The sequence below is a fragment of the Diplotaxodon limnothrissa genome, linkage group LG3, assembly GCF_057381915.1.
Source record: "Diplotaxodon limnothrissa isolate DT_005_m linkage group LG3, D_limnothrissa_male_GT1.1, whole genome shotgun sequence".
NCBI lineage: Eukaryota > Metazoa > Chordata > Actinopteri > Cichliformes > Cichlidae > Diplotaxodon > Diplotaxodon limnothrissa.
In genome coordinates this window covers 50,692,156-50,717,779 of record NC_140598.1, presented here as the reverse complement: position 1 = coordinate 50,717,779, position 25,624 = coordinate 50,692,156, and the positions used below count along the sequence as shown (strand labels likewise).

General features: G+C 39.1%; 2 protein-coding genes across 2 annotated transcripts in view; both read right to left on the bottom strand.

Annotated features, from left to right (window-relative positions):
- Positions 1-3,368: 3,368 nt before the first annotated feature.
- LOC146636471 (uncharacterized) lies at positions 3,369-7,752 on the bottom strand. Its single transcript, XM_085349537.1, has 8 exons — positions 7,391-7,752; positions 6,922-7,016; positions 6,640-6,784; positions 6,219-6,325; positions 5,594-5,765; positions 5,248-5,351; positions 3,926-4,055; positions 3,369-3,587 (listed from the first exon to the last, which is right to left on the bottom strand). Exons 1-8 carry the CDS (start codon positions 7,458-7,460, stop codon positions 3,460-3,462), a joined length of 951 nt encoding a protein of 316 aa, XP_085205663.1. The 5' UTR covers positions 7,461-7,752; the 3' UTR covers positions 3,369-3,459.
- Positions 7,753-14,685: 6,933 nt separating this feature from the next.
- The window catches only part of LOC146636470 (thialysine N-epsilon-acetyltransferase-like), a 31,054-nt gene continuing 20,115 nt past the window's right edge, over positions 14,686-25,624 (bottom strand). Inside the window, exons 2-6 of the mRNA XM_085349532.1 lie at positions 22,518-22,569; positions 16,585-16,668; positions 15,408-15,509; positions 15,276-15,316; positions 14,686-15,117 (exon numbers count right to left, since the gene is read on the bottom strand). Of these exons, the coding sequence (XP_085205658.1) occupies positions 14,950-15,117; positions 15,276-15,316; positions 15,408-15,509; positions 16,585-16,668; positions 22,518-22,569 (447 nt within the window). The 3' untranslated portion in view covers positions 14,686-14,949. The remainder of the gene's footprint in view (positions 15,118-15,275; positions 15,317-15,407; positions 15,510-16,584; positions 16,669-22,517; positions 22,570-25,624) is intronic.

The window sequence follows — 25,624 nt, the reverse complement described above, 5'->3', positions numbered from 1 at the left end:
GTAAAGAAAAGCCAGAAAACTCCTGTGGATTTTTATTTATTCCTTAGTTCTTGCAAGTGAACACTGTCATCTAAAAATAAGATCCTTCATTATACATTATATAAAATGTGGTACAAATGAAATATTGACTTTACTGCTAAAATAATTCAGTATCTGAGTTAAAATACAGATATTTTCATTATTGTTAGGTTAGGTTACTCATACAGTCTCAGCAGGAGAAAGCTTCAGCACTTTATGCTGTTGAGTTGGGAAATGCAGGGAAAACAATTTTTTGTTTTTCATTTGTACCAAAAAATTTGATAATGGACTAAATAAAATTATTTAACTTGATTAATGTTTAGCTGTTTGAAGGTTAACCTAAATTTCTAGTTTCAGAATGATTGTGGCGACCGTGGCTCAGGGGGTTGGGAATCGCATCTGTAACCAGAAGGTCGCCGGTTCGATCCCTGGGCTCTCTGTCCTGGTCGTTGTGTCCCTGGGCAAGACACTTTACCCTACTTGCCTACTGGTGTTGGCCAGAGGGGCCGATGGCGCGATATGGCAGCCTCGCTTCTGTCAGTCTGCCCCAGGGCAGCTGTGGCTACAACTGTAGCTACCTCCACCAGTGTGTGAATGCGAGAGTGAATGAATAGTGGTATTGTAAAGCGCTTTGGGTGCCTTGAAAAGCGCTATATAAATCCAATCCATTATTATTGTATGATTTTTACTCTGTTTAAATCATTTAAAATCATTGTTAACATATTCACATGTAAATCACAGCAAGAATTGCACTGAGGTAAATATTTTACAGAAGAACTTCTGTTTCCTCAAATCCACATTATGATTTATGATATATAACACACATCTCAGAAAAGCAGGTCTTAGATAGTGATATGAAGCTAAACTCTCAACCACTGCCTTCAGCACCTGGTCGTTGTGCCACAGAAAATAGTGTATTACAGAAAATACGCACTAAGATTTAAATATGGAACCCAAGATGATCTGTAAATGATAGAGTTCAACTACAGCTGAAACATGTAAGTGATGCTCATCATAATGCCTCGTAGCTAAGTGTAGAAGTAAATCTGGTTTTACAACATGCTTTCAAACACGGTCATTGAGCTGCAAATTGGAAACTACCTACTAACGAGAACTGTTTGTATCAGTGTTTGTTATGTAACCAGAACAATGCTTGGTTTGGTTTTTGCTTCTTTACATCCTGGTTGTTGTGCCAAATGGTGGCCCTGAGTGGATTCATCAGTCCTATTTTACAAACATTCATATTAAATAATTCTAACATGCATATTCAGAACACTGTAGAAGTAACACAATAATCCCCAAAACTCTCCAAATAAAATAATGAATCCAGGTCATAATGCTAGAAACACAGCGTCACCGGTCAGATCAACTTTGACTTCATGGTGGTAGTTTACTAAATATAAAGTGATAAAACCCATAAATCATCACATAAATAAATCTCCACTCGCAGCAGCACTAAGACTCTCATTATATAAAGTAAAACCATAGAAGTGCAGTCGTATGACTTCTTGTAACTCTTGGAAAGAAAATGAAAATGACAAAAACAAAGTAAAACAGTCTTGGGGACGTTCCCTGGTGTGTGCAGAGGTCCGTGTCTGTGTTTACTGATCAAATTTGAGAAGGATAACAGGTGGGATCCAAATGAACAGAGTGCAGATAATTCTATGAAAACCGAAGCTTTAAATTTGTCTGAAGATGATGTGGTTTCACTTTGAAAGCAATAAAAGCTTGACTTCTACAGTTTAGCATGTTGTTGCTTGCAGGGCAAGATCTTCTAAATTCACAATTTTTCTCTCGACGTTTGTGCAGGTAATGAACGGCTTCACTGTGATGTGAGTCATGCACCAATTACACCGTTTGACCAGTTAAAGAAGTTAACTTTTTTTTAAAGATTCTTCCACACATTTTCGCTTCACTTCAGGGACTGTGAGGTATCAAAAGCTTAAGCTTCTTCTTTTGGTGTAACAAAACAAGCTTTTTTCATCGCTCACTCATTTTCAGCTAATGAAGCTGAGTGTGAAGAAACTGGGATGAGAATCAGCACCTAAAGTCTGGCCATGGTTCCAGCTGAATGGGTGGAGCGCCCATCAGCACCACTTTTCGGGGATGAACTGCTGCCCTGATTGGAAGATATCAAGTATTTTGAGGGCATGTATAATAAGTGATGGGAGAGTGGAGCAAGAAATGGACAGGCAGTTTGGTCCTTTATTGGTTTGGTGTGGTGAAAAGAGCAAAGGGTAAAAATAATTAAGATTATAACTAGAAACTCAAATTAAAGATCATAACAAAATACTTAAATGTGGCCTGATGTATTTGAGTAAAATATTGGCCTGAATTGTCCAAGCTCCAACGCCAGGATTTGAACAAGTTAGCAACACCTCATTTGATATAAGCTTGTAGATTTTTCTTTCTTCCTGCCATGACGTTACTTAGAGCCCATGCAGATAAGTAAAAATCATCATGTAAAATATGATCTCTTTTTTAAATTTGTTATTGGAAAATGTGGTTTAGTTGTCCCAATGTTGATTTTAAAGTATTTACAGAAACAGCTAAACTAGTATAATAATCAGGATAAGGTGGAAATTTCCTCAGAGAACGTTTCTTTGAGGTTACATAATGGAACATTTTGCATTTAATTTTTTCATTGACAGTCTGATTTCTCTGAGACAGTCTTCTATTTTATCAAAGTTAAATGATGCAAACCACGAGGAAGCCAGATTCCTATTTATTTCTTCCACATTTAGCTTTGAGTCATTAAATATATTCTGAAAAAGATTTACTTAATTGTTGTGATTGTTAACTGAACAAAACATGTCACAGAAAATGAACAATTACGTTTTAAAATATAATCTAGGATCATTTGTGAATCACAATGTTTACATACAGACATCAGTGAGCCAACCAATAACATTTGGTGATGGGCATTTATTCATGTACATTGTAAAAAGATAATGTATCACATAGGAAATTGACAATCAATGTGTTCGTTTGTTTCAGTATTTACTTTGTGGAGGTTCGTCTGTGTATTGTTACATTTATTCTAATTTCTTCCTGTAACAATAATAATACGAGCTTCCTTACTGATTGTTTGTATCCTCTGTTTCAGACAGTGGATCTATGTGATGTCAGTGAGACTAAATAATCCTAATATTGTCATCTCAGGCACACACCTCTGACTGCGAAAACAGAAGCCCCAGAAACTTGGTAATAAAATAAAACAAAACTTTTGCACCTCAATTAATCATTATTAATATGTAATACTGAATTAGTGCTGACTATAGGTATGATAGGAGGCGTAAAATGTGAAGAAAGTACAAAGAAGAAGGAAAGCCATAGATGCAATACTTCAATCAGAATTTTGTGTTTTGTTCTTTACATGTATTTATGGTTCGGTATATCCTGTAAATTTGATGTAGTCACATGAATTCATGATGGACTCCTTCATCCTCCGTGAACCATAATCACCGCCTGCACTTTTTTGCCGGCTTTGATTTTTAGTACAAAGCCGTTGTCCAGTGGCATGCCATCAATGTGCAGCTTCAAAACATCCTTAGTGTATCCTACAACAGCTTAACAGAGGACAGAGAGGATTTTACTTTACAGTCTTTAAAATAAACATAGCTACAAATATGTCATCAATAATTATACCATGTTCCCTGCATTAAAGTGAGCCACATCAGAGTGATTGTCAGTAAAGGTGATCCGTAGCGGTTAATTAATAATATAATAATATATTTTTATTATGAATAATAATAAAAAATAATTTCAAGAAAAAATCTTCCAAGGCATTTGCACTTCATAAAATTTTATTGATTCTTTTAAAAAAAAAAAAAAAATGAATGTAGAGTCATTAAGCACTTATCATTATAATTTTTATTTATTTGTTAACAATTTTTAGGTTACTTACTTTTCATCATGAGCATTTTTAGCACTTCCTCTTTGAGAAGGCTCACAGTCATTTCTTGCAGCTGTTTAGCGCTCAGAGGCATCACGTGCCTCCGACCATCAGGCAAGATAATGAAGACTTCTAAAAGCATCTGAAAGTTATGAGAGGAGACGGTTACTACCTTTGTTTAACACATTTATTAGATCACATATCATAAAAAAAGGAAAACACAAATACTTTAGAAACCTGTCTTCTCTTTTCAGTGAATGCTCTATGTGTAACTGCTTTGAAATGGAGTGAGGAAACTCGGTTCATGTTTTTATCCCAAAATATTAAGTTAAAATAAAAATGTAAACTAAACATTTACACAGAAATGAATTATAATTTATTCCCTGTGATATTAAATTTGTGTTGGGCATAGGTGTGACAGGAGCCTTAAAATTTAGAAGAAAGCTCAAATTAATGATGGACCCCTTCCGCCTCCCTGAACCTTAATCACCTGCACAGTTGAGCCGGCTTTGATTTCACAATCAGCCAGCAATGCAGAGGGGTTGTCCAGTGTCTTGCCTTCAACGCGCAGAGTGACATGTTTCTCAGTGTATCCTACACACACAGTATTAAACAGGTGTGAGTAACTGTATGTGCAACAATTAAAAAATTTAAAAAAAATCTTTGAAGGTGTTTGCACTCCTATTCACAACATTTGATAGGTTTTTTTTTTTTTTGGTAAAATAAACAACAACAAAAAACAAAAAGAAAACAGGTTTTACGGACAGTTGATTATATCCTCATTAAAGACTGTAGGTTAGATCATTATTTATTTAATGTACCAGTTTTCAGTTCTTAGGTTATTTACCATGGATGGCCCACACTCTCAGTATGTCCTCTTTGAACTGGCTTACAGTCATACTTTGCAGCTGTCCGGGGCACAGCATCATCGACACCCTCCGACCATCAGGCAAGATAATGAAGACTTCTAAAAGCATCTGAAAGTTATGAGAGGAGACGGTTACTACCTTTGTTTAGCAGCGCTTAACACATTTATTAGATCACATATCATAAAAAAAGGAAAACACAAATAGTTTAGAAACCTGTCTTCTCTTTTCAGTGAGTCCTCTAAGTGCAACCATTTTGCAATGAAGTGATGAAACTCGGTTCATGTTTTTATACCAAAATATTAAGTTAAAATAAAAATGTAAACTAAACATTTACACAGAAATGAATTATAATTTATTCCCTGTGATATTAAATTTGTGCTGGGCATAGGTGTGACAGGAGCCTTAAAATGAGAAGAAAGCTCAAATTAATGATGGACCCCTTCCACGTCCCTGAACCTTAATCACCTGCACAGTTGAGCCGGCTTTGATTCCGCAATCAGCCAGCAATGCAGAGGGGTTGTCCAGTGTCTTGCCTTCAACGCGCAGAGTGACATGTTTCTCAGTGTATCCTACACACACAGTATTAAACAGGTTTGAGTAACTGTATGTGCAACAATTAAAAAATTTTAAAAAATCTTTGAAGGTGTTTGCACTCCCATTCACAACATTTAATAGTTTTTTTTGTAAAATAAACAACAACAAAAAACAAAAATAAAACAGGTTTTACGGACAGTTGATCCTATCCTCATTGAGGACTGTAGGTCATAATTTATTTTTTAATGTATCAGTTTTCAGTTCTTAGGTTATTTACCATGGATGGCCCACACTCTCAGTATGTCCTCTTTGAACTGGCTTACAGTCATACTCTGCAGCTGTCCGGGGCACAGCATCATCGACAACCTCCGACCATCAGGCAAGATAATGCCGAGTTTACAATTTTCCTTGTTTAGGCGGGGAACTTGTGATCTTTCCAGGTTGTCTGTCTGAAGGTAATGAGAGGTAACAGTTAGTACCTTTGCTAAACAGCGCTTAACATTTTTTATACCACATATCATGGAGACAAAAGAAAACGCAAATATTTTAGAGACATGTCACCGCTTTTCAGTGAGCCCTCGACGTCCAGCTATTTTGAACTGTAGTGAGGAACTTCAGACTTAGTTCATGTTTTTAAAAAAAAATATGATATTAAAATAAAGATGTCAGATAAAAATGTTCACTTCAATGAATCATTATCTATTCAGTTTAATACAGAATTAGCATAAGTATGACAGGAACCGTAAAATGTGACAAAAGTGCAAAGGGGAGCAAAAGCAAAAGGTGCTACACTTCAATCAGAATCGTGCATCTTTTTCTTTACGTGTATTTATGATTCATGAATTTGATGTAGTCAGATGAATTAATGATGGACTCCTTCACCCTCTGTTAACCTTCCTCACCATCTGTACAGTTGAGCCGGCTTTGATCCCGTATTTTTTCACTGGTGCAGAGTCATCATCCAGTGGCTTGTCATCAGCCAGCAGCCTGATATTATCCTTATTGTATCCTAAACACACATAACACCGGACAGGGAGGATTTTACTTCGCAGCCTTTAAACTAAATATAGCTACAAATGTGTCATAAATAATTATATTATGTTCCCTGCATTAGAATGAACTGCGTGAGAGTTTGATTGTAAATAAAGGTGATCCTTAGCAGTTAGCAGTTGAGCCGTTTTATTAGTAACTATAATATAATATAATATAATATAATATAATATATGAAGAGATTAAGAAATTATTAAGAAATTTGAATATAGAGTTTTTAAGTGCTGATAACTATAATTTTAATGTATTTATTTTCTGTTTTATGTTACTTACCTTTCTTGATGAGCATTTTCTGCACTTCCTCTTTGAAAATGCTCACAATCATTTCTTGCAGCTGCATGGCGCTTAGGAGCATCGAACACCTTTGACCATTAGCCAAGATAACGAAGATTTCACACATTGCCTTGTTTAGGAGCACCTGAAGGTTATGAGAGGTGACAGTTAGTATCTTTGTTTCCATGTAGTATTAAATCAGTGCTGAGTATAGGTGTGACAGGAGCCTTAAAATGTGAAGAAAGCTCAAATTAATGATGGACTCCTTCAGCCTCTATTTACCTTCCTCACCACCTGCTCAGCTGAGCCAGGCTCGGCAGTGGACAGTGGTGCAGAGTCGTGGTCCAGTGACTTTCCTACATATTTCTCAGTGTATTCTAAACACACATAGCACAGAACAGAGAGAATTTTACTTTGCAGTTTTTAGACTAAATATAGCTACAAATACGTTTTAAATAATTATACCATACATTAGAGTGAACCACAACAGAGAATATTTTAAAAATTAAAAAAAAGAAAATAAAGGTGACCGTAGCAGTTAGCAGGTCAGCAATTTTATTCATATTATCTGATACCTAAGTGTATCTCTAGGTACAACATTACAAAAAACAAATATGTGAACGTGCTTTCGCTTCACAAAATTTCACAGATTTTTTTGTAAATAGCAAACAAACATGTTTTAAGACATTTGAATATAGACTCATTAAATTACTAATAATTACACATTTATTTCAGTTTTTATATTACTTACCTTTCAGCAGGTGGGGATTTTTCTTCAACCCCCACCCATAGTGGGGGTTCATAACATCGACTGGCGCCATTGCTTTGTTTAGAAAGTGAGGCTGCGATCCTTTCAGGTTCTCCGTCTGAAGGTTATGTGAGTCGACGGCGTGTTTATATTATTTATAGACTCGCGGGTGGGTGTTGCCTGTTCGTTGTTTCATCTTCAAAGGGAAATAACATTGCACAAATTAAATTATTATCATTCATCTGACTCTACTGTGGGTATTATCGACACACCTTTAAAATTCAAAGTGAAAGCATTTTTGTGCATTTTTTCTGTTGTTTCCCCACACAAATAATTTCTTAGTAAATGAAAAAGACATGAGTAATAAGAAATACATTTTCAGTTGTTTAAACAGTGCTTAACAAACAGTGCTTATCATGCCACGTGCTATAAAAAAGAAAATGCAAACTTGTCTCTGCTTCTCGGTATGTCCTCGATGTGCAACCATTTTGAACTGGAGTGAGGAACTTACACTCACTTCATAGTTTTATACCAAAATATGATGCAGCACATTGGACTACTCTGAAAAGCCAGAAATTAATCAAACACAAAATTCAACCACTGAAAACATTCAGTTTAGCAGTTCAGGCAAGCAACTATAATTTGGGGTCTTATAAATAATAATAGTGTTTTACTATTTTTTCTTACTTTTTGTAAAACAGTAACTTAGCAAACAATGACTGAGAACCTTCACAGACATATTGCCCTAAACTTTGGGAGGAACACCCTTCAATTGGTGTGGAAGTATAAAAAGGACTCAAGGAAACTAGCGGATTATAGGAACAATCTCCGCATCAACCTAAGATACAGACAAACTAGAGTCGTTCCCAAGAGTTTGTGCCTTGGATTCATGGTCAGGGGACACAGAGCTGTGTTGATTCTAGGGAGAGCACAAAACAACTTCTAAGTGAAAGGATAAGACAGGTCCATTTCACAGTTGATGCCCTCCGGGCCAAATTAGCCAGACTCTGCAGGAAGTGAAAACACTTCTACCCTCCCCTATCTTGTAAACAAGGATCAGCAGGCCCAACTCACTAAAGGAAAAGAAAGACAACTCAGGAAATTTTACACTTTACTAACAAAAATTAGAGCCTATGCCACACAGAGGAGAACAGGAAGACTTCACAACTGAAGGCAGTCAGGAAAAATTCAATAATAATGTGGGCTGTATTCTTAAATGAAAAGAACAAGTAACTGCTTTGGAGAGGGGAAAAGCATGTAGCTAAAAAACTAAACTAAACTCCAGTCCAGTGGAATACCAAAGAAAGATGACAAAAAATGATTACTTACCTGTTTTAGAGGGTCCCACCTGAAAATGAAGCAGCTAATGAAAGAGGTGAAGAGAGAAAGATGGCAGCTTGGTCAGCATTAGTGGCCTCTATAATGTATGCAAATACATGTGGGTTGGAATCAAGCGCGCCCCCAGAAGACAAACAGAACCAGCAGATTGAAACTGAACAAAGAGAATTTTAAGCAAAACAAAAAAATTATAGTTTCAATTGTTTTATTTTTTTCAGTTTCAATACAAGATTTTTCAGTACATTTATTTCAGTTACAATAATTTTTTTTCAGTTTCAATATCTTGTCAGTTTCATTTTAAGTTGGCATCAATGCTTAATCAAAATTTAGTAAATAAAACATGCAGTTCATTTACATAATTTAATTTCAAATTACAAAACAAAGTATCCCTGAAATTAAAAATACAAGTAACACGAAGGTTTAGGGAATTCGGGGTGACCATTTCTATTCTGTGTTTATCATTTGTACTGCGTGATTCGGGCTAAACGCAGCAAAAGATTTAGGAAATTTGTGTTTGGGTCTGGTTAATTATTTCTTTTTTGTGCTTCTTGGCAATAAAGGAAAACTAATTTGTGGGTTGAGCAGCAGAGTGAGTATCAAATCTTCTGAGCCAATGCTAAACAACTCCAAACTTTGACCTTTCGATCCAGCTGCTATAGGCAGAATCTGGACTCATTGCAGAATATAATGTTCCACCACATCTTCTGGTTCCAGTGAATCATTTTGGGAATAACAATACAGACAGGTCTGAGTGCAGGGCAGTGACTGACTGTGTAGAGAGCCGTCTGCCAGATCATCCTGCAAACCATGACCATAAATCTGTAGCTACAGCCTACAGTTCTCCTCAGTGCTGACACTGAGAGCAAACTTGTTCACTTTGGGGTTTGTCTCTGACATTCCCCTGTTATACTTGGCCTTGCATTTGGAGATGGTACTGGGGCTCGCTCCAAATAATGCTGCAGCTTGGTTTTGCAGAGCACCAGCTTGAAGTTGCCCCATGGCAGTAATGTTGATCACAATGCCTGGAAAATCATTGTAGAAAAAAATCTCCTTATTAAATCAAATGTTGTCATTCAGATGAGAACTGGAAATTACCTAACACACCCTCATCAGTCTCATATGTAACCACAACAATGTTTGGTATTTTTCTGGGTTTTTGTCTGCTTCACATCCGTCTTGTTGTGCCAAATGATGGCTATGAGAGAATGCATTAGCTGTGTTGTATAACCATATAAATAATACAACTTTTTAACATCTAGTTTCATGTAAATTCAGAACACAACAGTGGCAAAAGCAACACAATAAGCCCACAAACTCTCAGAGTAAGATGACTACATGGTACAATGTTCCAAAAGTAGTGCAATAAAACCCCTAAATCATAAAATAAACCTGGACTCTCAGGAGCACTATGAGGGCTTAAGTAAAATATGTATAAAATAATCATGATCGTTAATCTGCAGTCACATGCCTTCCGATTACTGCTGGAGAGAAACCGAAAGTAATAAAGATTAAATAAATAAAGAATTTTAGCAGCATTGCCTGGTGTGTGCAGAGGGCATGGCAAACCGTGGGGGGTGTGGGGAAGGAGGACCCAGGCACGGTGCTCTATGTACAAGCAGTGCGTTTATTTACAGTGATGGAACTGATACACAACAATAATACATCCCCGTGTGCTCCCGACTTCCACTCCGTGTCTTCTCCCAGTGTTTGTGCCCATGTGTCTGCTCCCTCGTGCCAGTGCACTCTGTGTCTGCTGCCCTCTCATCCAGCAATCCTTCCTGGGAAAATAGAGGCAGTAGTTAGTACCCTCAGTTCACTTGGTAAGCTCACACTCACAAACAGACCAGCTGGAGAACTGACGGGAAGTCTCACAAAATGATCCCACGCCAGTGGGAGCTCCAAGACTCTCTTAAGTAGCTCCCCCGACGAGGCCTGATCAGCAGCAGGTGTGTGGCTTCGGGTGTGGCCAGTCCGCCAGCAGGGCCATACCCACCAGGCCTGAAGGCGCCCGCAGAAACACACACACACACACACACACACACACACACACACACACACAAGCAGGGATAACGAGGGACAGCAATACAAAATATATATTATAATATTAGTCCATAACTGCTCAGGGATCCCAGGACCCTGACAGGTTCAGTGTTTACTGTTCATTCAAACAGGTGAAAGGATAACCGATTGGCAGCAATCAGAGGAAAAAGAAGGGAGACTTAACACAGAGATATGACTGTCTGTGTTTGTGGTTTTGCCATGAAAACAAACATTTCATGTGTGCAGCAGAATCAACTTTTGGAGATTTACTTACCTGGATGGTTGAGCATGCATCAAGATGTTCTTTTTTTTGTAGTTTATATTGAAGCCTAATGTCTGGTTCAGGTCATTATTTGGTTTCTCACTGTTTAACTTTCCTGGCTGTAAAACAACCTCTGTATTTTCCCTCTAAAGAACAAAAGTACAATATGTTCTTTCATCAAAAGCTGAATGATATCTGGTTAGTGCATGTCTTTCTTAAAAGAAGTTCACATGTCATTTGGTGCACAGCCCCACCTTGTGGCAGTAGGAAAAGTACTTTTTAGGTACTCCGTGAACTATATGAACTGCAGTATATCCGGTATCTGTGATTAATGGTCCTTTTATTAGAAAAAAGACTGATTCAGGTACTAATGTGATATGTGGAATGCTAACTGACACTGATAAACCCATCAAGACTTTTAAATGTAATTAAATAAGCTTTAGTTGATAAAACTGCTGGTGGTGCTTTATTGTAGTTTTAATATGTTGATGTTGAAAAGAATCAGCTTGGTTGCAAGAGTTAAATAACTTTAACTGTGTTCAAATTAACTTCCATGTAGTCATTCATATTAACTATAGACTAGAGGACTTAATGAAAGCCTAAAAAGAAAAACCCCAAAAGCATTATATCCCAGATTTCAGGTCAGTCCTTTGCAGTAACCATTTTGGTAAGGACATACAAACAACAGCTCAGAGTAACAGTTCATGAACATTTTAAAGCCACAGTTTTAAATTCGCTTTCAGAACAATTTCTGAAAGCTGAGCCCACGTCCTCATTTTAGGTTTGACAGCTTTTAGTTGGTAAAGATGAACTGCTTGGACAAGAACTGAGCTGTCGCCTGATCATTGGGATTTAAATTTTAAATTTAAATTTAAATAAAATTGAATTTAATTGAAATATTTAGATATTTCCGAAAACACATTGTAGTGACGTATACTGAACACAATAAATGATATAATGTAAACAACTACCTGAGAAAAAGCAGATAAATTAATTACAGGCATTTACTTTTGTATCAATTATTGCATTGATGGAGGGAGTGATGTATGCTGGGTAATGGCACAGCTAGTGACTGGGTGACTTTATTCACTTTATTCATACCCGCTTTGGATGTTATCAGTCCATACAATGTGCGTTATTAGCACAAATCTGTCCCATAGATATGGGCCATCTCCACCTGCTAATTTGTTCAGAAGGTTGTTATCATCCATCCAGATGGAGGATCACTAAAAGGAACGTGGAAAGACTCCAGAATCCACTCTGGCTGGAATCCGGTGAATACAGCAGTGTTTACAGGTAAGACCATTTAAATGGACAGCATTTATAGAATGACTATTAAAAGTCAGTGAGTGTCAAAAATGTTAATGTGGTAACGTTTATGGTGTGAGCATTAGATTATATTGTAGTAAAGCTGTTACTTTTTAAACCACGTTAGGACAGAAATATTAGCTTCTGTTATGGACTAATGAAGTTACTAGTTAATAAAGTGATTTATCGCTGCCACAGATTGACAGTAAATATCCTAATTAGCTTCATTGCATCAATGCATCAGTTTCAGTGCTTCATTTAAACTGTATGACACTTATACTGACCCAGGGTCAGTGTAAAATACAATCCTAACTGTGTGAACAAAGCCTGGCTCTTTTAATCCTGCATGACAAACCGCAGGATGCAGGTTTATTGAGCCTCTTTCCTGCTGGCACACCTGTCACACCTGAGAGTCAGCTACAAACTTACAGTAATGTGTACATCTTGCAAAGACTGCCAGACTCTGTAATACTGTAAATGATCAGTGACTCGGGTTAAAACTAAACCTTAAACAGTACCTCTGTGTCTGTGTGTGTGCTGAACATCTAGAATCAGGATGAGTCAGGCTGCACATTGCTGGCATTGCGTCTTTCAACAGGTTTGTGGGTAGATTTGGATGCACCAGGGGTAAGTGCAGCCACTCAGCCTCTACTCAATGTGATCATAGCAGCAGGTGCAGATGTGTGTCACAAGTTAATCTAGTAGTAGGCTATGGTTCTTGGCCACAGGTGGCAGCAGTGGACTCACCTCCATTGGAGACTGCTCCAGCTGCTATGTGATAGTCAGTAGATGGATTCCAAATTGAAGATCATATGAAAGTTTTGGACACTGTTTATTACTAATCACTGTGTAACTCCTGTAAATTCACAGTAACTGCCATCTCCTTACAAATGTTTATTGGATTAACCACACTTATACAGACTGTATATAACTACCACCTCTAAAATGTTTGTTTGCAGAGAAAAGACACAGACAGACGATGCTTACAGGATGTGATGTGACAACACTAATGAAATATTGATGTGTCATTTTTGTTCAAGACGTTTTTCTTATGGGCCAAAATATTAAGATCATGATGAACAGGGGTGGTGATTCCTATGACTTTGTGTATGTAATTTGGAATTTTTTACAAATGTGGTCCAAAATAGATACATGATATCATTTCATTCATTTTAAAGGTTTATTTGCATGACGCACAAACAGACAAAATTGAAAGGTACAAATGTGTTGTGCATGAAACGAATTCAAACGTGGTGCAGATGTGTGTCACAAGTTGATCTGGCTGTAGGCTGTGGCACTTGGCCAGAGGTGGCGCTGGTTGATTCGAGTCCATGTTAGTGCACAAAGTAAACTGCTCGCTTTAGTTGTGCAGCAAAAACGCTGAAACCAGAGAAATAAAAACGTGCGAGGGGGACGATAACGACGAGTCTCCCGATCGTTTACTCTTGCTGTCCCGTGAACAACATCGGCGTGGTGTTAATTGTTTGCTGTTTTCGCGATCGCGTCGCGCATGAGGATATCACCAGGTAAACTCGCGACGTTTTTAAACATTATTGTTCAACAGCATCAAGACTGACGGAGTGTGTTAACCTCACAAGTGTCACAGATGACACATTTGGCGTTTTTTTTTTTGCTGGTTTGTCGGTAGCAGCTCCTGAAACGCAAGACTGCCACACATCTGTTCGACCAACGCCAGTTGATCTAAACGCCAGTTGATCTGGAACACCGGCTGTAGCTTTTCAGCTCACAGCCCGACACATACCAACAACAGCATAGAGAGCACAGACGTTAAGGCGGCGAGGCGTGATTGCGGGTGCCGCTCAGGTGCGTCCTTTTCCCCTGGAGCGGCGCTGCAGACCACGCCCGCCACGCACATTAACCAGGTAAAATACACATTTAGGCAGAATTTTGCAAATATCTATTTTTAATTTTTTAGCAGCATAGTGCTTTTTTTCCCAATTATTTTTTAAAAGTCAGGTCAAGGCTCCAAAAGCCCAAAGGCGATATAAGGGTGGCGGCTCCCAACAGTTTTTGTTTGCTACATGGATCATTTTAGTTCAGCTGGGTGTCTTTCCTTTTGTTATATTTCTTTAAGAGTTCAAAATGTGTTAATTACATAAATAAAATGTAATTTTCTCTGTGGCACTTCATAAGCAACACACCTTAGTTGTTCACATAAAGCATAAAGGTAAAAAACAATATAAACAGTGTTATCTTCATTTTCAATCAATCAATAATTTTAGATGTCAAAAAGTATTTGCAAAAACATACTCAGGAGAAATGTATAAAATCAGCTTTATTCTATGATGTTATACACATTATTATAAAAATCATTTTCTCATGACTGGAACATCAACTACCTGAGAGTAAAAGTGCAACTAAGTTAGAAAACCAATTTTATGCCATTTATGTGGATATAAACATATTTCAACTATATTCATTTTAAAAGGTGTGCTGCACTGTCAGCCTATGAGCACAGACCTTTAGACAACCTATGTAGTGGTAGCAGCTTAAGTTGTCAAGTTTTGGAAAGAGGCCACTGAGTGGTGCTCCATCCCTGCAATGCGTGGGCTGACTTCATGGCTGCAAAGGTCACAAAGTCATGAGGGTTGTTTTAAAGCTGAGCCAGCTGCTTCAGCGCCTCCCCCTCGCAGCGCATGCAGTGGTAGCCTATGGTAGCAGTGGCATCGAAGCAGCCCTGGCCGAGGTAAAAGTCCATCGATGGTTTGTTCCAGTTCAGGATGGTGAAGTTGAGCTGGTGGCAACCAGCAGCCAGAGCCAGCTACAGGAGGGCAAAACCAAGAAGGAAGACAGGAATGACTGCTGAGCTGAGATCTGTATGCTACCTCTGAGACACTGTTCATCATTTTTTTGTGCAAATATTGAAAATAGGAAAATCCTCAAGGTTTATCTTCTACAGTGTTCACACGTTTTACTCACCTGTGCCACCTTGCTCATTAGTGCTTTACCAACACCCTTCCCTGAAAGACAGATCATGTGCATTACTTGAGATTTCGTGCAAATACAGATGCACAGCGATGATGTGACATCTTCTCAGAGGCTGTACTGTACCTCTGAACTCAGGCATCACGTACAAGTCCTCCATATAAATGGCTCTGCCTACAAACGAGCTGTAGGAATAGAAGTAAAGTGTATAGCCGACCTTCCTGTGTCCTGAAAGAAGAAAAATATCAGTAAGCTAGCTTACAGTTTACGGTTAACAGCTTCAGTATTCTTAAATCTTTATATTTGTTTTGTTGTTCCTTCCGATTGAGTTAATGTCGGTGAATATTCAGAACACTGATTATTAATAACATAATGTTTTATTGTAAACACATAACTATGTAACATTTCCTTTATATCAGTGAAAAAAATGATCGGATTTGTCGTGTTGCTCAAACTTAATGTGCAACAGCCTTTATAAATGTAACCTCACAAGAAGGTGACTGTTTACTATCTCTCGTATTGTCTTTCCCTGATGAGCGACAAAGACTTCATGTTCCCTCTAAAACTTAGAGGCACACTTAGTGTCAGTGCACTGAAAACCACAAATTCTATTTTACAGAGAACTGAATTTCTCAGTGGGACAAGATTTTTTACATGCTGATGTTTTATCCTAAACATACTTGCTCCGCAGCGTTTTAGATCAGTGCTGGCTAGGTAGTTTTAGGAGTTTGTTAAGATTTTAGACAGCATAGGTTCATTTTAAAGTTTCTTCTATTTAACAATTACCCATCAGTTTCGAGTTTGTGTAAGTGTTGGGTCTGTGTTTCCACATGCCCCGCTAGTTTAGAGACTTATTCCTCATGAAGAACACACGACATAACAGATCATCTTCAACCGGTCTTTATCTCGCTAACAAGGGAAAGGTTTGGTCAGAACCAGGCAGTGGAGCATAATGCTCATCACCTGTCTCTATCCTAAATCCTTCAAAGAGCAGCTGTCCTGCGTTTGTGTGACCTCCTGCTCACCAAAAGGACCATAAAAGCAGGAAGCGTACAACACAAGAAACAGATCTTTCAGATAGGATGTATCTGCAATAAAACCTCCCCCAGCACAGAGTGGCTGGAGAGGTGGTCAGGATCAAAGGAATGGCTTTGATCCTACTGCTTGAACTAAGACTTCACAAATTTAAGAAACACAATGACACATTCAACAATTTGACTTAACAGTAAGTAACTGGGTTAGAGTTGTTCGATAGTAGCTTGAAACAGTGTGTGTGAAAACTGTGTAAGATGATCTTCCTCACCTTCTTTTGTTCTGTGCTGCTCTGGCACCTCAGCGATGATGCCATGAAAGAACGGGTTCTTGGAAAAGCCATCTTGCTCCAAGTCTGAAAAGAAATTACAGACAACTAAACATAATAGATCTAATTTTTTTTACTGACATTAAAGTTACACATTACAGAATATTTTCAAAACGGGGACATTTAATTTATATTTAACATTGAGAACCTTTTACAGTTGTAGCTCTGACGGGTACTACCAAAACTGGTGTTTTGGACAGAATAAAGAGGGCAAAGACACTTAGTGGTGGAATGAGGAAGTGTGAGAAAGTATGAAAAGAATTTCTGCTCTAATTCATCCCAAAGCTGTTCTGTTGGTTTAAGGTCAGGACTTCAGGACTTTGCAGGTCAGTCAAGTTCTTATGCTGGTGCCCAGTCAGTCACTTTGTTGTAATACCAAAAACAGCTGACAGTGGAATATGGGAATATGTTGAAATGTCATGACTGGACTTGTTGCACAGGTGGCATTCCATCACGGAACTATACTGCACTGAGCTCCTAAGAATGACCCGTTCTTTCACAAATGTTTGTAGAAGCAGTCTGGAAGTCTAGGTGCTTGATTTTATACACCCATGACCATGGAAGTGATTTGATCACCTGAACTGAATGATTTGGATGAGTGAACTAATATTCTTTGGCAATACAGTTGTTAGGTTTTGTATTGTTGATTGTCATTTATGCTTAGAAATATTTAACCATATATGCTTAGAGGTGTATAATCAATTGTGTAGTGATAGGACTGTGATCTTTAGCAGGCTGTAAAGGCTTGGTGTGTATTCCACACTAGAATGCACACCCACAGTCTAGGAACATCAGAGAGGTCCTATCTTCTCTTTGTTGATATATGGTATAGCAAACACACGTATATCTCTTTAAGTATAAGAGCCTTTTGTTTAGATAGATCTGCTAGACGCCTGGCACCAGCTTTGGGGAGTCTTCACAGGGTCACATCTTGACCTCACACAAATCACACCACATACACACACACACACACACACACACACACACACGATACTCTTTGTTTGTATGTAGACGTCATATGTTAATGAACCTATGCATATTCATGTAACCTCAATAAAAGAACAGTGTTACGGGAGAACGAACGAGAGCAACTGGGGTCAAGCGAAGGAATGGCGTTTGTCCGGTTCTCTCCCGTGCACGAGAAACATGAAGAACTTTGCCTACTCGTGTCTTGCTTTGCTGTGTAATTATATTGCCTTCAACGTTCCAGCGAATAGGTTCAAGCTACAAACCTATCAACAGTGCACCTGTTGAGATATAGGAGACAGCAGTGGAGTTTTTAACCAGACTTCGGAGTCTTCCGCTTATCCGTTCCAGGGTCACGGGGGGCGCTGGAGCCTATCCCAGCTGTCATAGGGCGAGAGGCGGGGTACACCCTGGACAGGTCGCCAGTCTGTCGCAGGGCTAACACATAGAGACACAGACAACCATTCACACTCACATTCACTCACAGATTCACAATTTAGATTGACCAATTAACCTATCCCCACTAACTGCATATTTTTTGACTGTGGGAGGAAGCCGGCGTACCCGGGGAGAACCCACACAAACACAGGGAGAACATGCAAACTCCACACAGAAAGACCCCGGCCTGATGGTGGAACTGAACTCGGGACCTTCTTGCTGTGCAGCAACAGTGCTAACCACCGTGCTGCCGTGCTTAAACCAGACTTACAAACCAGATATTACAAAGTTCACATTACTACAAAATTAATATGCAATTCTGGGTATGTGATGTCATTGAACTTCATTTGGCAAAGGGTGTTATTTATGGTACTGTGCCAAAGTGTTGAGCCACCCTTCGTTCCTTAGTATTTTACTTCCAAGGAGCAAGATTTTCTTTAATTTTTCTTTTCTAAATGGTCTTGAGCAATAGTTCTCCAAGCTTTCTGAAGGTCAGTCAAAATTTATCTTTTACATTCGCTGTTTTTTCATAAATTTTCAGTCGAGTTATATCTGGGCATTTTCAGAGGAATTTTAGATTTTATTTCAACACTGAATCGTTCAAGCAAAAACAAAAAAGGCACTTGTCATGGGGGCTCAGAGGCCAGTATGTGGATGTGGATCCAAGTGTAGATTCAAACACATGAAACAGCAAAATGGTTCTCTCCCTAGCTTTGTTGCTGAACATACAGTAAATGTGAAAAATTGTTACAAGGAAGGAATGGGAGGATCTGAAGTAGCGGAAGTGTGGACAGATGGAAAGTGTGGTTAGGAAGGGAGTGAGGGAGGCAAAGACTGATAATCGTGGGAATGATTGGATTTGTGTCTTACTTGGCAGGTGGAGTGAGTATGGCTCTGGTAGGAGGGGAAATGGCTGGGTGAGCATCCTGGAAGGTGAATGAGTGGAGAGAGTTGACCTTGTTAATACAGAGATCCAGAAGAAACAAAGGCAGGTGGGCAGGCAGGTTGCGAGAAGTTTATCAGTGACAGAGAAGCAGAACAAAGAGTCTTGTTGTGGCAACCAGCATCCTGGAAATACGCTCTAAATGTAACTTGACTGATGGTTCCAGGTGGGCAATGCCCCCTGCGTTCGTGTTCAGACGTGACAGTATTGCATATGATGCTGGACCGAAGGAATGGCAAGCTCCACCTCGGCTGGCAGCCTAGAGAAGCTTCAAAAGGGGAAACCAGTTGTAGATAAAATGAGGGAATCATGCACATACTCAACCCATGGAAGGTGTGATGACCATTTTGGCAGATTATGTGTTGTGATGCAGCAGAGAGTGGACTCTAGCTCCAGGTTGAGTCTCTCGGTCTGGCTGTGGTAGCCTGAGCTGAGATTGGATGGGCCAGAGAGCTAAGCAGAAAGCGTTTTTGATTTGTGAGGTGAATTGGGGTACTGTGTGAGAAAAAAAATCTCAACCAGGATGCCGTAAAGCATTTATCTGCTTTAATGTACAACCGGTTTTCCAGAAGACATTGAAATATGAAATGCTGAGGTGAAACAGTTAGCAACTAAACAATTAGCAAGACAGAAGACATTCCAGCTAGTGATGTTTTGCCCAGACCAGTCAATATGTGGATTAATAGAATTAGTGGGTTGTCAGAGGACATGAATGTGAAGAATGCGAGCATCTCCCGGTGGTTGCCAGACGTGACTAGGGAGACAGGCTTGGTTTGGAGGGTGATAAGGGCAAAAACTTGATTCTTCGGCGCCGTGGTACGTATGGGGGGGATTAAGCAGAATTAGGGGCAAATGCAACTGCTTGGCCAGCGTAGTGTCTGTTAGATTTGGCTTGGCCCCAGAATTGATGAGGGCATGAAGGGAATTAGTGGTCTGGTTCACACTGAGAGACACAGGTTTTAGAAAATGGTGTTTGAAATGAGTTAGAGATCCACCCGCCCATATCCCCGATGTTGTAACTTTATTGCAGTTTTGTTTGATAACAGCATTCTGATTATTTTGTAAGTGATTTAAGTGTTAGTCACATGTTTAGTGAGGGCTGTTAATTATAGATTTAATTTTCTGCTAAAAGGGAGCATTTAACAGTTATTTTCATTAGAAACTGCGTTTCCCAGAATCCTTTGTGGTAGACGAAAGTTACTCTGGGGTTTTTTTAGCTAGCAAAGAAAGTTTGGGAAGCCATTATATGTTGCTCTGATGTCGAGCAGTTTATTTGTTGTACATTCCCCCTTTTGAAGCCTTATATAAAGACTATCGTTTCTCCAATTGATGTCCGATCCATTTTTTTGGCTAAGTGGATTCGCCACAACACCCAGAATTACTGGTGAGTGGAGCCTTTTGGCCCAATTGGGCAGACCGCGAGGTAGTGATTGAGAGAACCACATAAAAACACTCGCGGGTGCGAAAATGTCGTTCCCGCTCCTCCAGAGAGAGCTGAGAGTGACCAGTTTGCATGGGTCCGACCTTGTTAATCAAGATATCCAGAAGAGGTGAAGGTAGGTGGACACGGAGGTGGTGAGGAGTTAATCCGTGACAAAGAGTCTTGGTGTGGTGGTGACCAGTGTCCTGGAAATGGGAGCTGCAGGTAACTCGAGTGAGAGTCCCATGAGTTGACTACAGGCACAAGGAAACTGAGGTATATGCAACACAGAAACAATGAGCATGAAGCAATGCTGCCTGCTACTGGCAGAGAAGAGATGTGGATGCTGTTCTTAAATACTGCACTATACTGTTGACTGTCCTGAATCTCCATCAGGTGAGCTGAGCAGGTGGACTGACAAGTGGTCTGCCCAGAGGTGAATACACAGGGAAGTAGTAGAAAAACACAGACAGCTCACCCAGACCATGACAGCGCCTAACTTAAGGGATCAAACCCGTAACTGAAAGGATGAACCAGCAACTTAAGAATGAATGACAATTTAGCAACAAACCTATCTTAAATTCTAACTTTAGCCAGTTTATGAGCCTGTTGTAATCATTGTCATCATCATCATCATCATCAAGTGCTGCTCCCACCAATGGTAACACAATTTGGCAGACAGAAAATAGAACTTTTTGCACTATTTGCACCTTTTTACAAGGTGACTTCTAAAGAGCTATTACCTCAAACATTGGCATATCTCAGCATTTTGTGCAAGGTGTCTTTAAAAACAGAAGAAAATACATTATGCATTTTTTTTTCTTTTTTTTTCTTCTTTTTTTTCTTTTTCTGCTCATTCTGTTGGTTTTTGCCCTTCTCCCCCGTCCCTCTTCTCAGCTGTTTCTCTTTCCCTCTTTCTTTCTCCCCTTCTTTCCCCCAGTCAAGTCTGTCCCATATTCAGTAAGTGAAAATAAAATAAACAATAAAAGGTGAATCAAATGGACCATTATGGCAAGGCTGGGATGGTCAATTTGGTAAAGTAAATCCGTTGGGCATCTTTCTTTACCTTTAGACAACAATTCTGATCGCAAAAGAGCCAAACGGGACAGGCAAAAAAAAAAAAAAAAAAAAAACAGAAGAAAAGAGAAGTGTGACAAAGTCAGCATTACCTGAAAGACATTGCCTTCAGAAATTGTGCTCTTCAGTTGATCCTTCTACTGTTTACTGAGGCACATGAAAAATGACGTATTTGCATGATTCAACAAACTGCTGCAACCATTTCCCATTTTCCCAGCAAAATAATAAGAAATGAGGGGTGGATTAAGATTTTCAGTACTGTTCTTTTAATGACCATTGACATGCAAAGCTTACCTTTCCTGAAGCAGCTGAAATACACATTTAACAAAATGTCAGCTGAATATCTTTTTTGGTTCACAGTTTATTTTACAGCTGCAGATAAAGATATTAAAAATCTTCTTTCTGTGTTTTACAAAAGATTTTTGGAAGGGCAAGAATAAACTCTGAACCATGTTCTTATAGTTAATTAACAAAAACATAAAACACAACGTGAGATGTGGAAAAAAAAAGTTCACTAAAATAAAAACTAGACTTCTGAGTTTGATTGGTAAAAATGTGGTAAAAAAACAAACCCAAAACGTTATTAGAACTTGTCTGCTTTGACGGATGTGTTTCTTGAGACTTTGGGTGTCTACGAGACTGTGAGCTAACTGCTTTCATAATGATGTGATATTGTGTTTGTGTTTTTATTGTCATACCTGTAATAATTTTCCTAAATCTGGCCTCTGACATATGTCCTCAATACAGTTAGAAAAAGACTAAAACTAAGACTGAAACTAATAAATAATCAACTAAAACTAAACCTTTTCAAACAATAAAAACTAAAGTGAAATAAGAAAATCAACTCTGTAAACTAAACTGAATAAAAAACAATAGTCAAAATAACATTAAATAAATAACAGAAAAAAACTACAATAACTCAGCTCTGAACCTCTATTGAGATATCACCTTGGATTTCATGTTTTTTTTTTTTAAATAAAACAATATATTTAAAGTCAAGACAGAAACTTGAGACATCGCTACATACATTACCTTTCTGGGTCACTTTCACATGCTCTGCCAGGTTCTCATACTCTGCCAGTTCCTGGAGAAAATCATAAATAGGATCAGCTGCCATCATTTATTAGGACTTCACTGTTCCTCAGCCAACAATAAAAACATTATTTACAGGGAGTTTATTAGCCTGTTTGCAATAAAACTAACAAGCAGGACAAGCACAGTTCATCCAATAATATCTCAGTAATCTAATAATAACTGCAGCGTTGTGTTTTTAATACTCTCAAACATTTAAAAATAGATAAACATGTAAAAACATCAACAAAATAAGGCACAACAATTCTAATTTCCATTTTCAGTTTTTCACAACATAAAGCTTTTTTAACCAATACCTACAGTAAATCATAGGAATATATGAACATTGCAAACCATTTCCAGTGACAAGATATGCTGTAAACTTTGTATTCATTTTTGATCCAAATGGCACAGCAGCCTCAGCGAAAACATTTAAACGAGGCAACTTCAACATATGTACATACAAGGTTGCTCACTTTACCATAAATTGTATGGGTGTGCATTTTTTTTCTGCATATTTAGAAAAAATATGCCATTTCTCCACTCAGTGAAGTGATGGTTAAGCTTCAGCAGCAGTTTGCTCTCATGTTTCTTTCTGTGAAGCTGTAACTGTTTAGCAGTGAACAGGAGTGCTGCCTGACTAAAAAGTCCTTCACAGGCTCCAGATGCAGGAAGAGCTGTGTAAGGACAAGAAAGACATTGTGGACAAAACAGGACACCCCCCATAATCTTTAGTTACAATATTATAGTTAGTTAAATGGTCTGATTGTTCAAATCTGTATTTTCTTTGATTGTGGTAAAATAATGTGTGCCCCAGTCTCCAAAAATGACATAGTGCAGGAAGCGTAGTTATTCCTCCGTTACACCACAAGAGGGAGTATCCCCTAAAATGAGCAGCTCTAGCGGGAGTAAATAAGCCCAGCCACTACCCATAAGGCAGTGCGCCTATAAGAGTTGTGTGCGACTGCAAAGGTGTGTAAAGTTGTGCTATGTCCATGTATATATTTGCAGGTAAGCAGATACAAGATGGTAAATAACTTAAAATGTATCTACAGATGAGTCCACGGGGTTGCAGAGAATGTGGGAAAGTTGGCCGTTAATCCCCACTATGTGCCATTAGTGTATAAGTTATTGGTAGCGATGTGAATTAGCCGTGATGCTAACGATTAGCAGCTAGATCTAATTCATTAGTTTGTGCGGAAACCTCGTGGCACTTTTGTGGATTTATACCTGTACCGGGCTGTAATCACAGCAGATATAAACTGGTGGATCACACTATCTTTTGTTTATGTTTATTTCATTGTTACACTGTAAGAAATATTAGTGATTTGAGTTTAAAGACTACCCATAAGGCAGTGCGCCTATAAGAGTTGTGTGAGACTGCAAAAGTGTGTAACGTTGTGCTATGTCCATGTATATATTTGCAGATGCAGTAAAGGCGAACTCACAAAGCCACACTGGTTTCAATTCATTTTAATCCAAGTGTGCAACAAAATTTGGTGGCAGCGGTGGGATCAGCGGTGCTACTGAGAAGCAGTGTGAGATTACAGAATCGTCACACACAGTATGGAGTTGGAGCAACTGCAAGACCAGCTAAGTGAGAGCTTGCTGCAGTTAAGGTCAGACCAACTACAAGAAGTGTGTTTACAAGCTAAAATCTCAATCGGAAAACAGACAAAGAAGCACACGCTGATCAGAACAATAAGTGAAGCAGTTGAAACAATTATTGAAGTGGAGGAAGAGGAAGTAGCACACACATTCCTGGACAGATTAATTAAAACTGTTAAAGAACTAAAGGAAAGAGATGACCCTGCACAGGAACGTGAAGAGAGTATCAGTAGGGATGCGGTTGCATGGGCCAGTCTACAAGAACAATATGCAGCATTGCAACTAAGTTTTCAAACCTCAACAAAAAGGTTAGAGGAAGAAATGGCAAGACTGACAGACAGAATGGCCTCCCAAGAAACTAGTCAGGGTCTGGCTGCACAGCTACCTACTCGTCCATCACCGTTACCTGCTTCACCAGCAACACAGCCCCCTGAAGTGACTATACGCAGGGAATTTAGAATCAGTGGCCAAATTGCGGAACGGGGTCAGAAAGACAAACTGTCATACTCCAACCTGATTCATCAAATCGAAATGGGACTTAAAAAGAATCACAGCGAAGCTGAAATTATTGAAGCTGTTGTTAGGGCCATAAGCCCAGGCTTAAGTCTCCGTGATATGTTGGAGATTAAAACGGACCTCACCCTCATGCAGCTTCGTACCATACTGAGGGGACACTACAAGGAGGATAGCTCTACTGACCTCTATCATTGTCTGATAAATATCACTCAAGGAAGTAATGAGTCCCCACAGAACTTTCTATTTAGGGCGATCGAGCTGAAAGAAAGACTCCTAGCATCATCAAGGGAGCCAGGAACAGATGAACAATACAGTGTCGAACTGATTCAGAAAAAGTTTCTGCGAGCCGTTGGCACAGGTCTGATTAGCGACAATGTGAAATACCAGATCAAACTCTACCTGGATGATCCAGCAGTCACTGACGATGTGCTGATTGCAAAGACAAATGAAGCGGCCAGCCTTGAGTGGGAGAGGCAACAAAAATTCAGAAAGACCACCCGAGAAATGAAAGTAAGAGAGATAAAAGCAGAGGCACTGTCAGTGCAGGAGGCAGCAGTTGGTGCAGTGGGTGGGCAAGACCAGCCATTCTCCACCTCGACAAAAGGTAAAGCTGCTAAAGCACCAGCAACAGTGACACGCAAGGAAACTGAGCTGTTTGATATCATCAATCAACTAAAAGGGGAAATAGCTGAAATAAAAGGAGTTATTCGTGAGTCGCACCGACCTTCTCCCTCACACCGCCCAAGTCTCAAACGTGGCTGCAGGGATTGTCAGGACAGCAATAGAGGAGAAAACTGCGACCACTGCTTCAAATGTGGACAAAGTGGGCACTTGTCAAGGGGATGCCGCTCCCGGAGAAAACTTCCAGACAGGGCAGAGCAGATTGGTATGTCAGCTAGCACAGTGAACCCACGCCCGTCACCCTCTTTTCAGCTACTAAACCA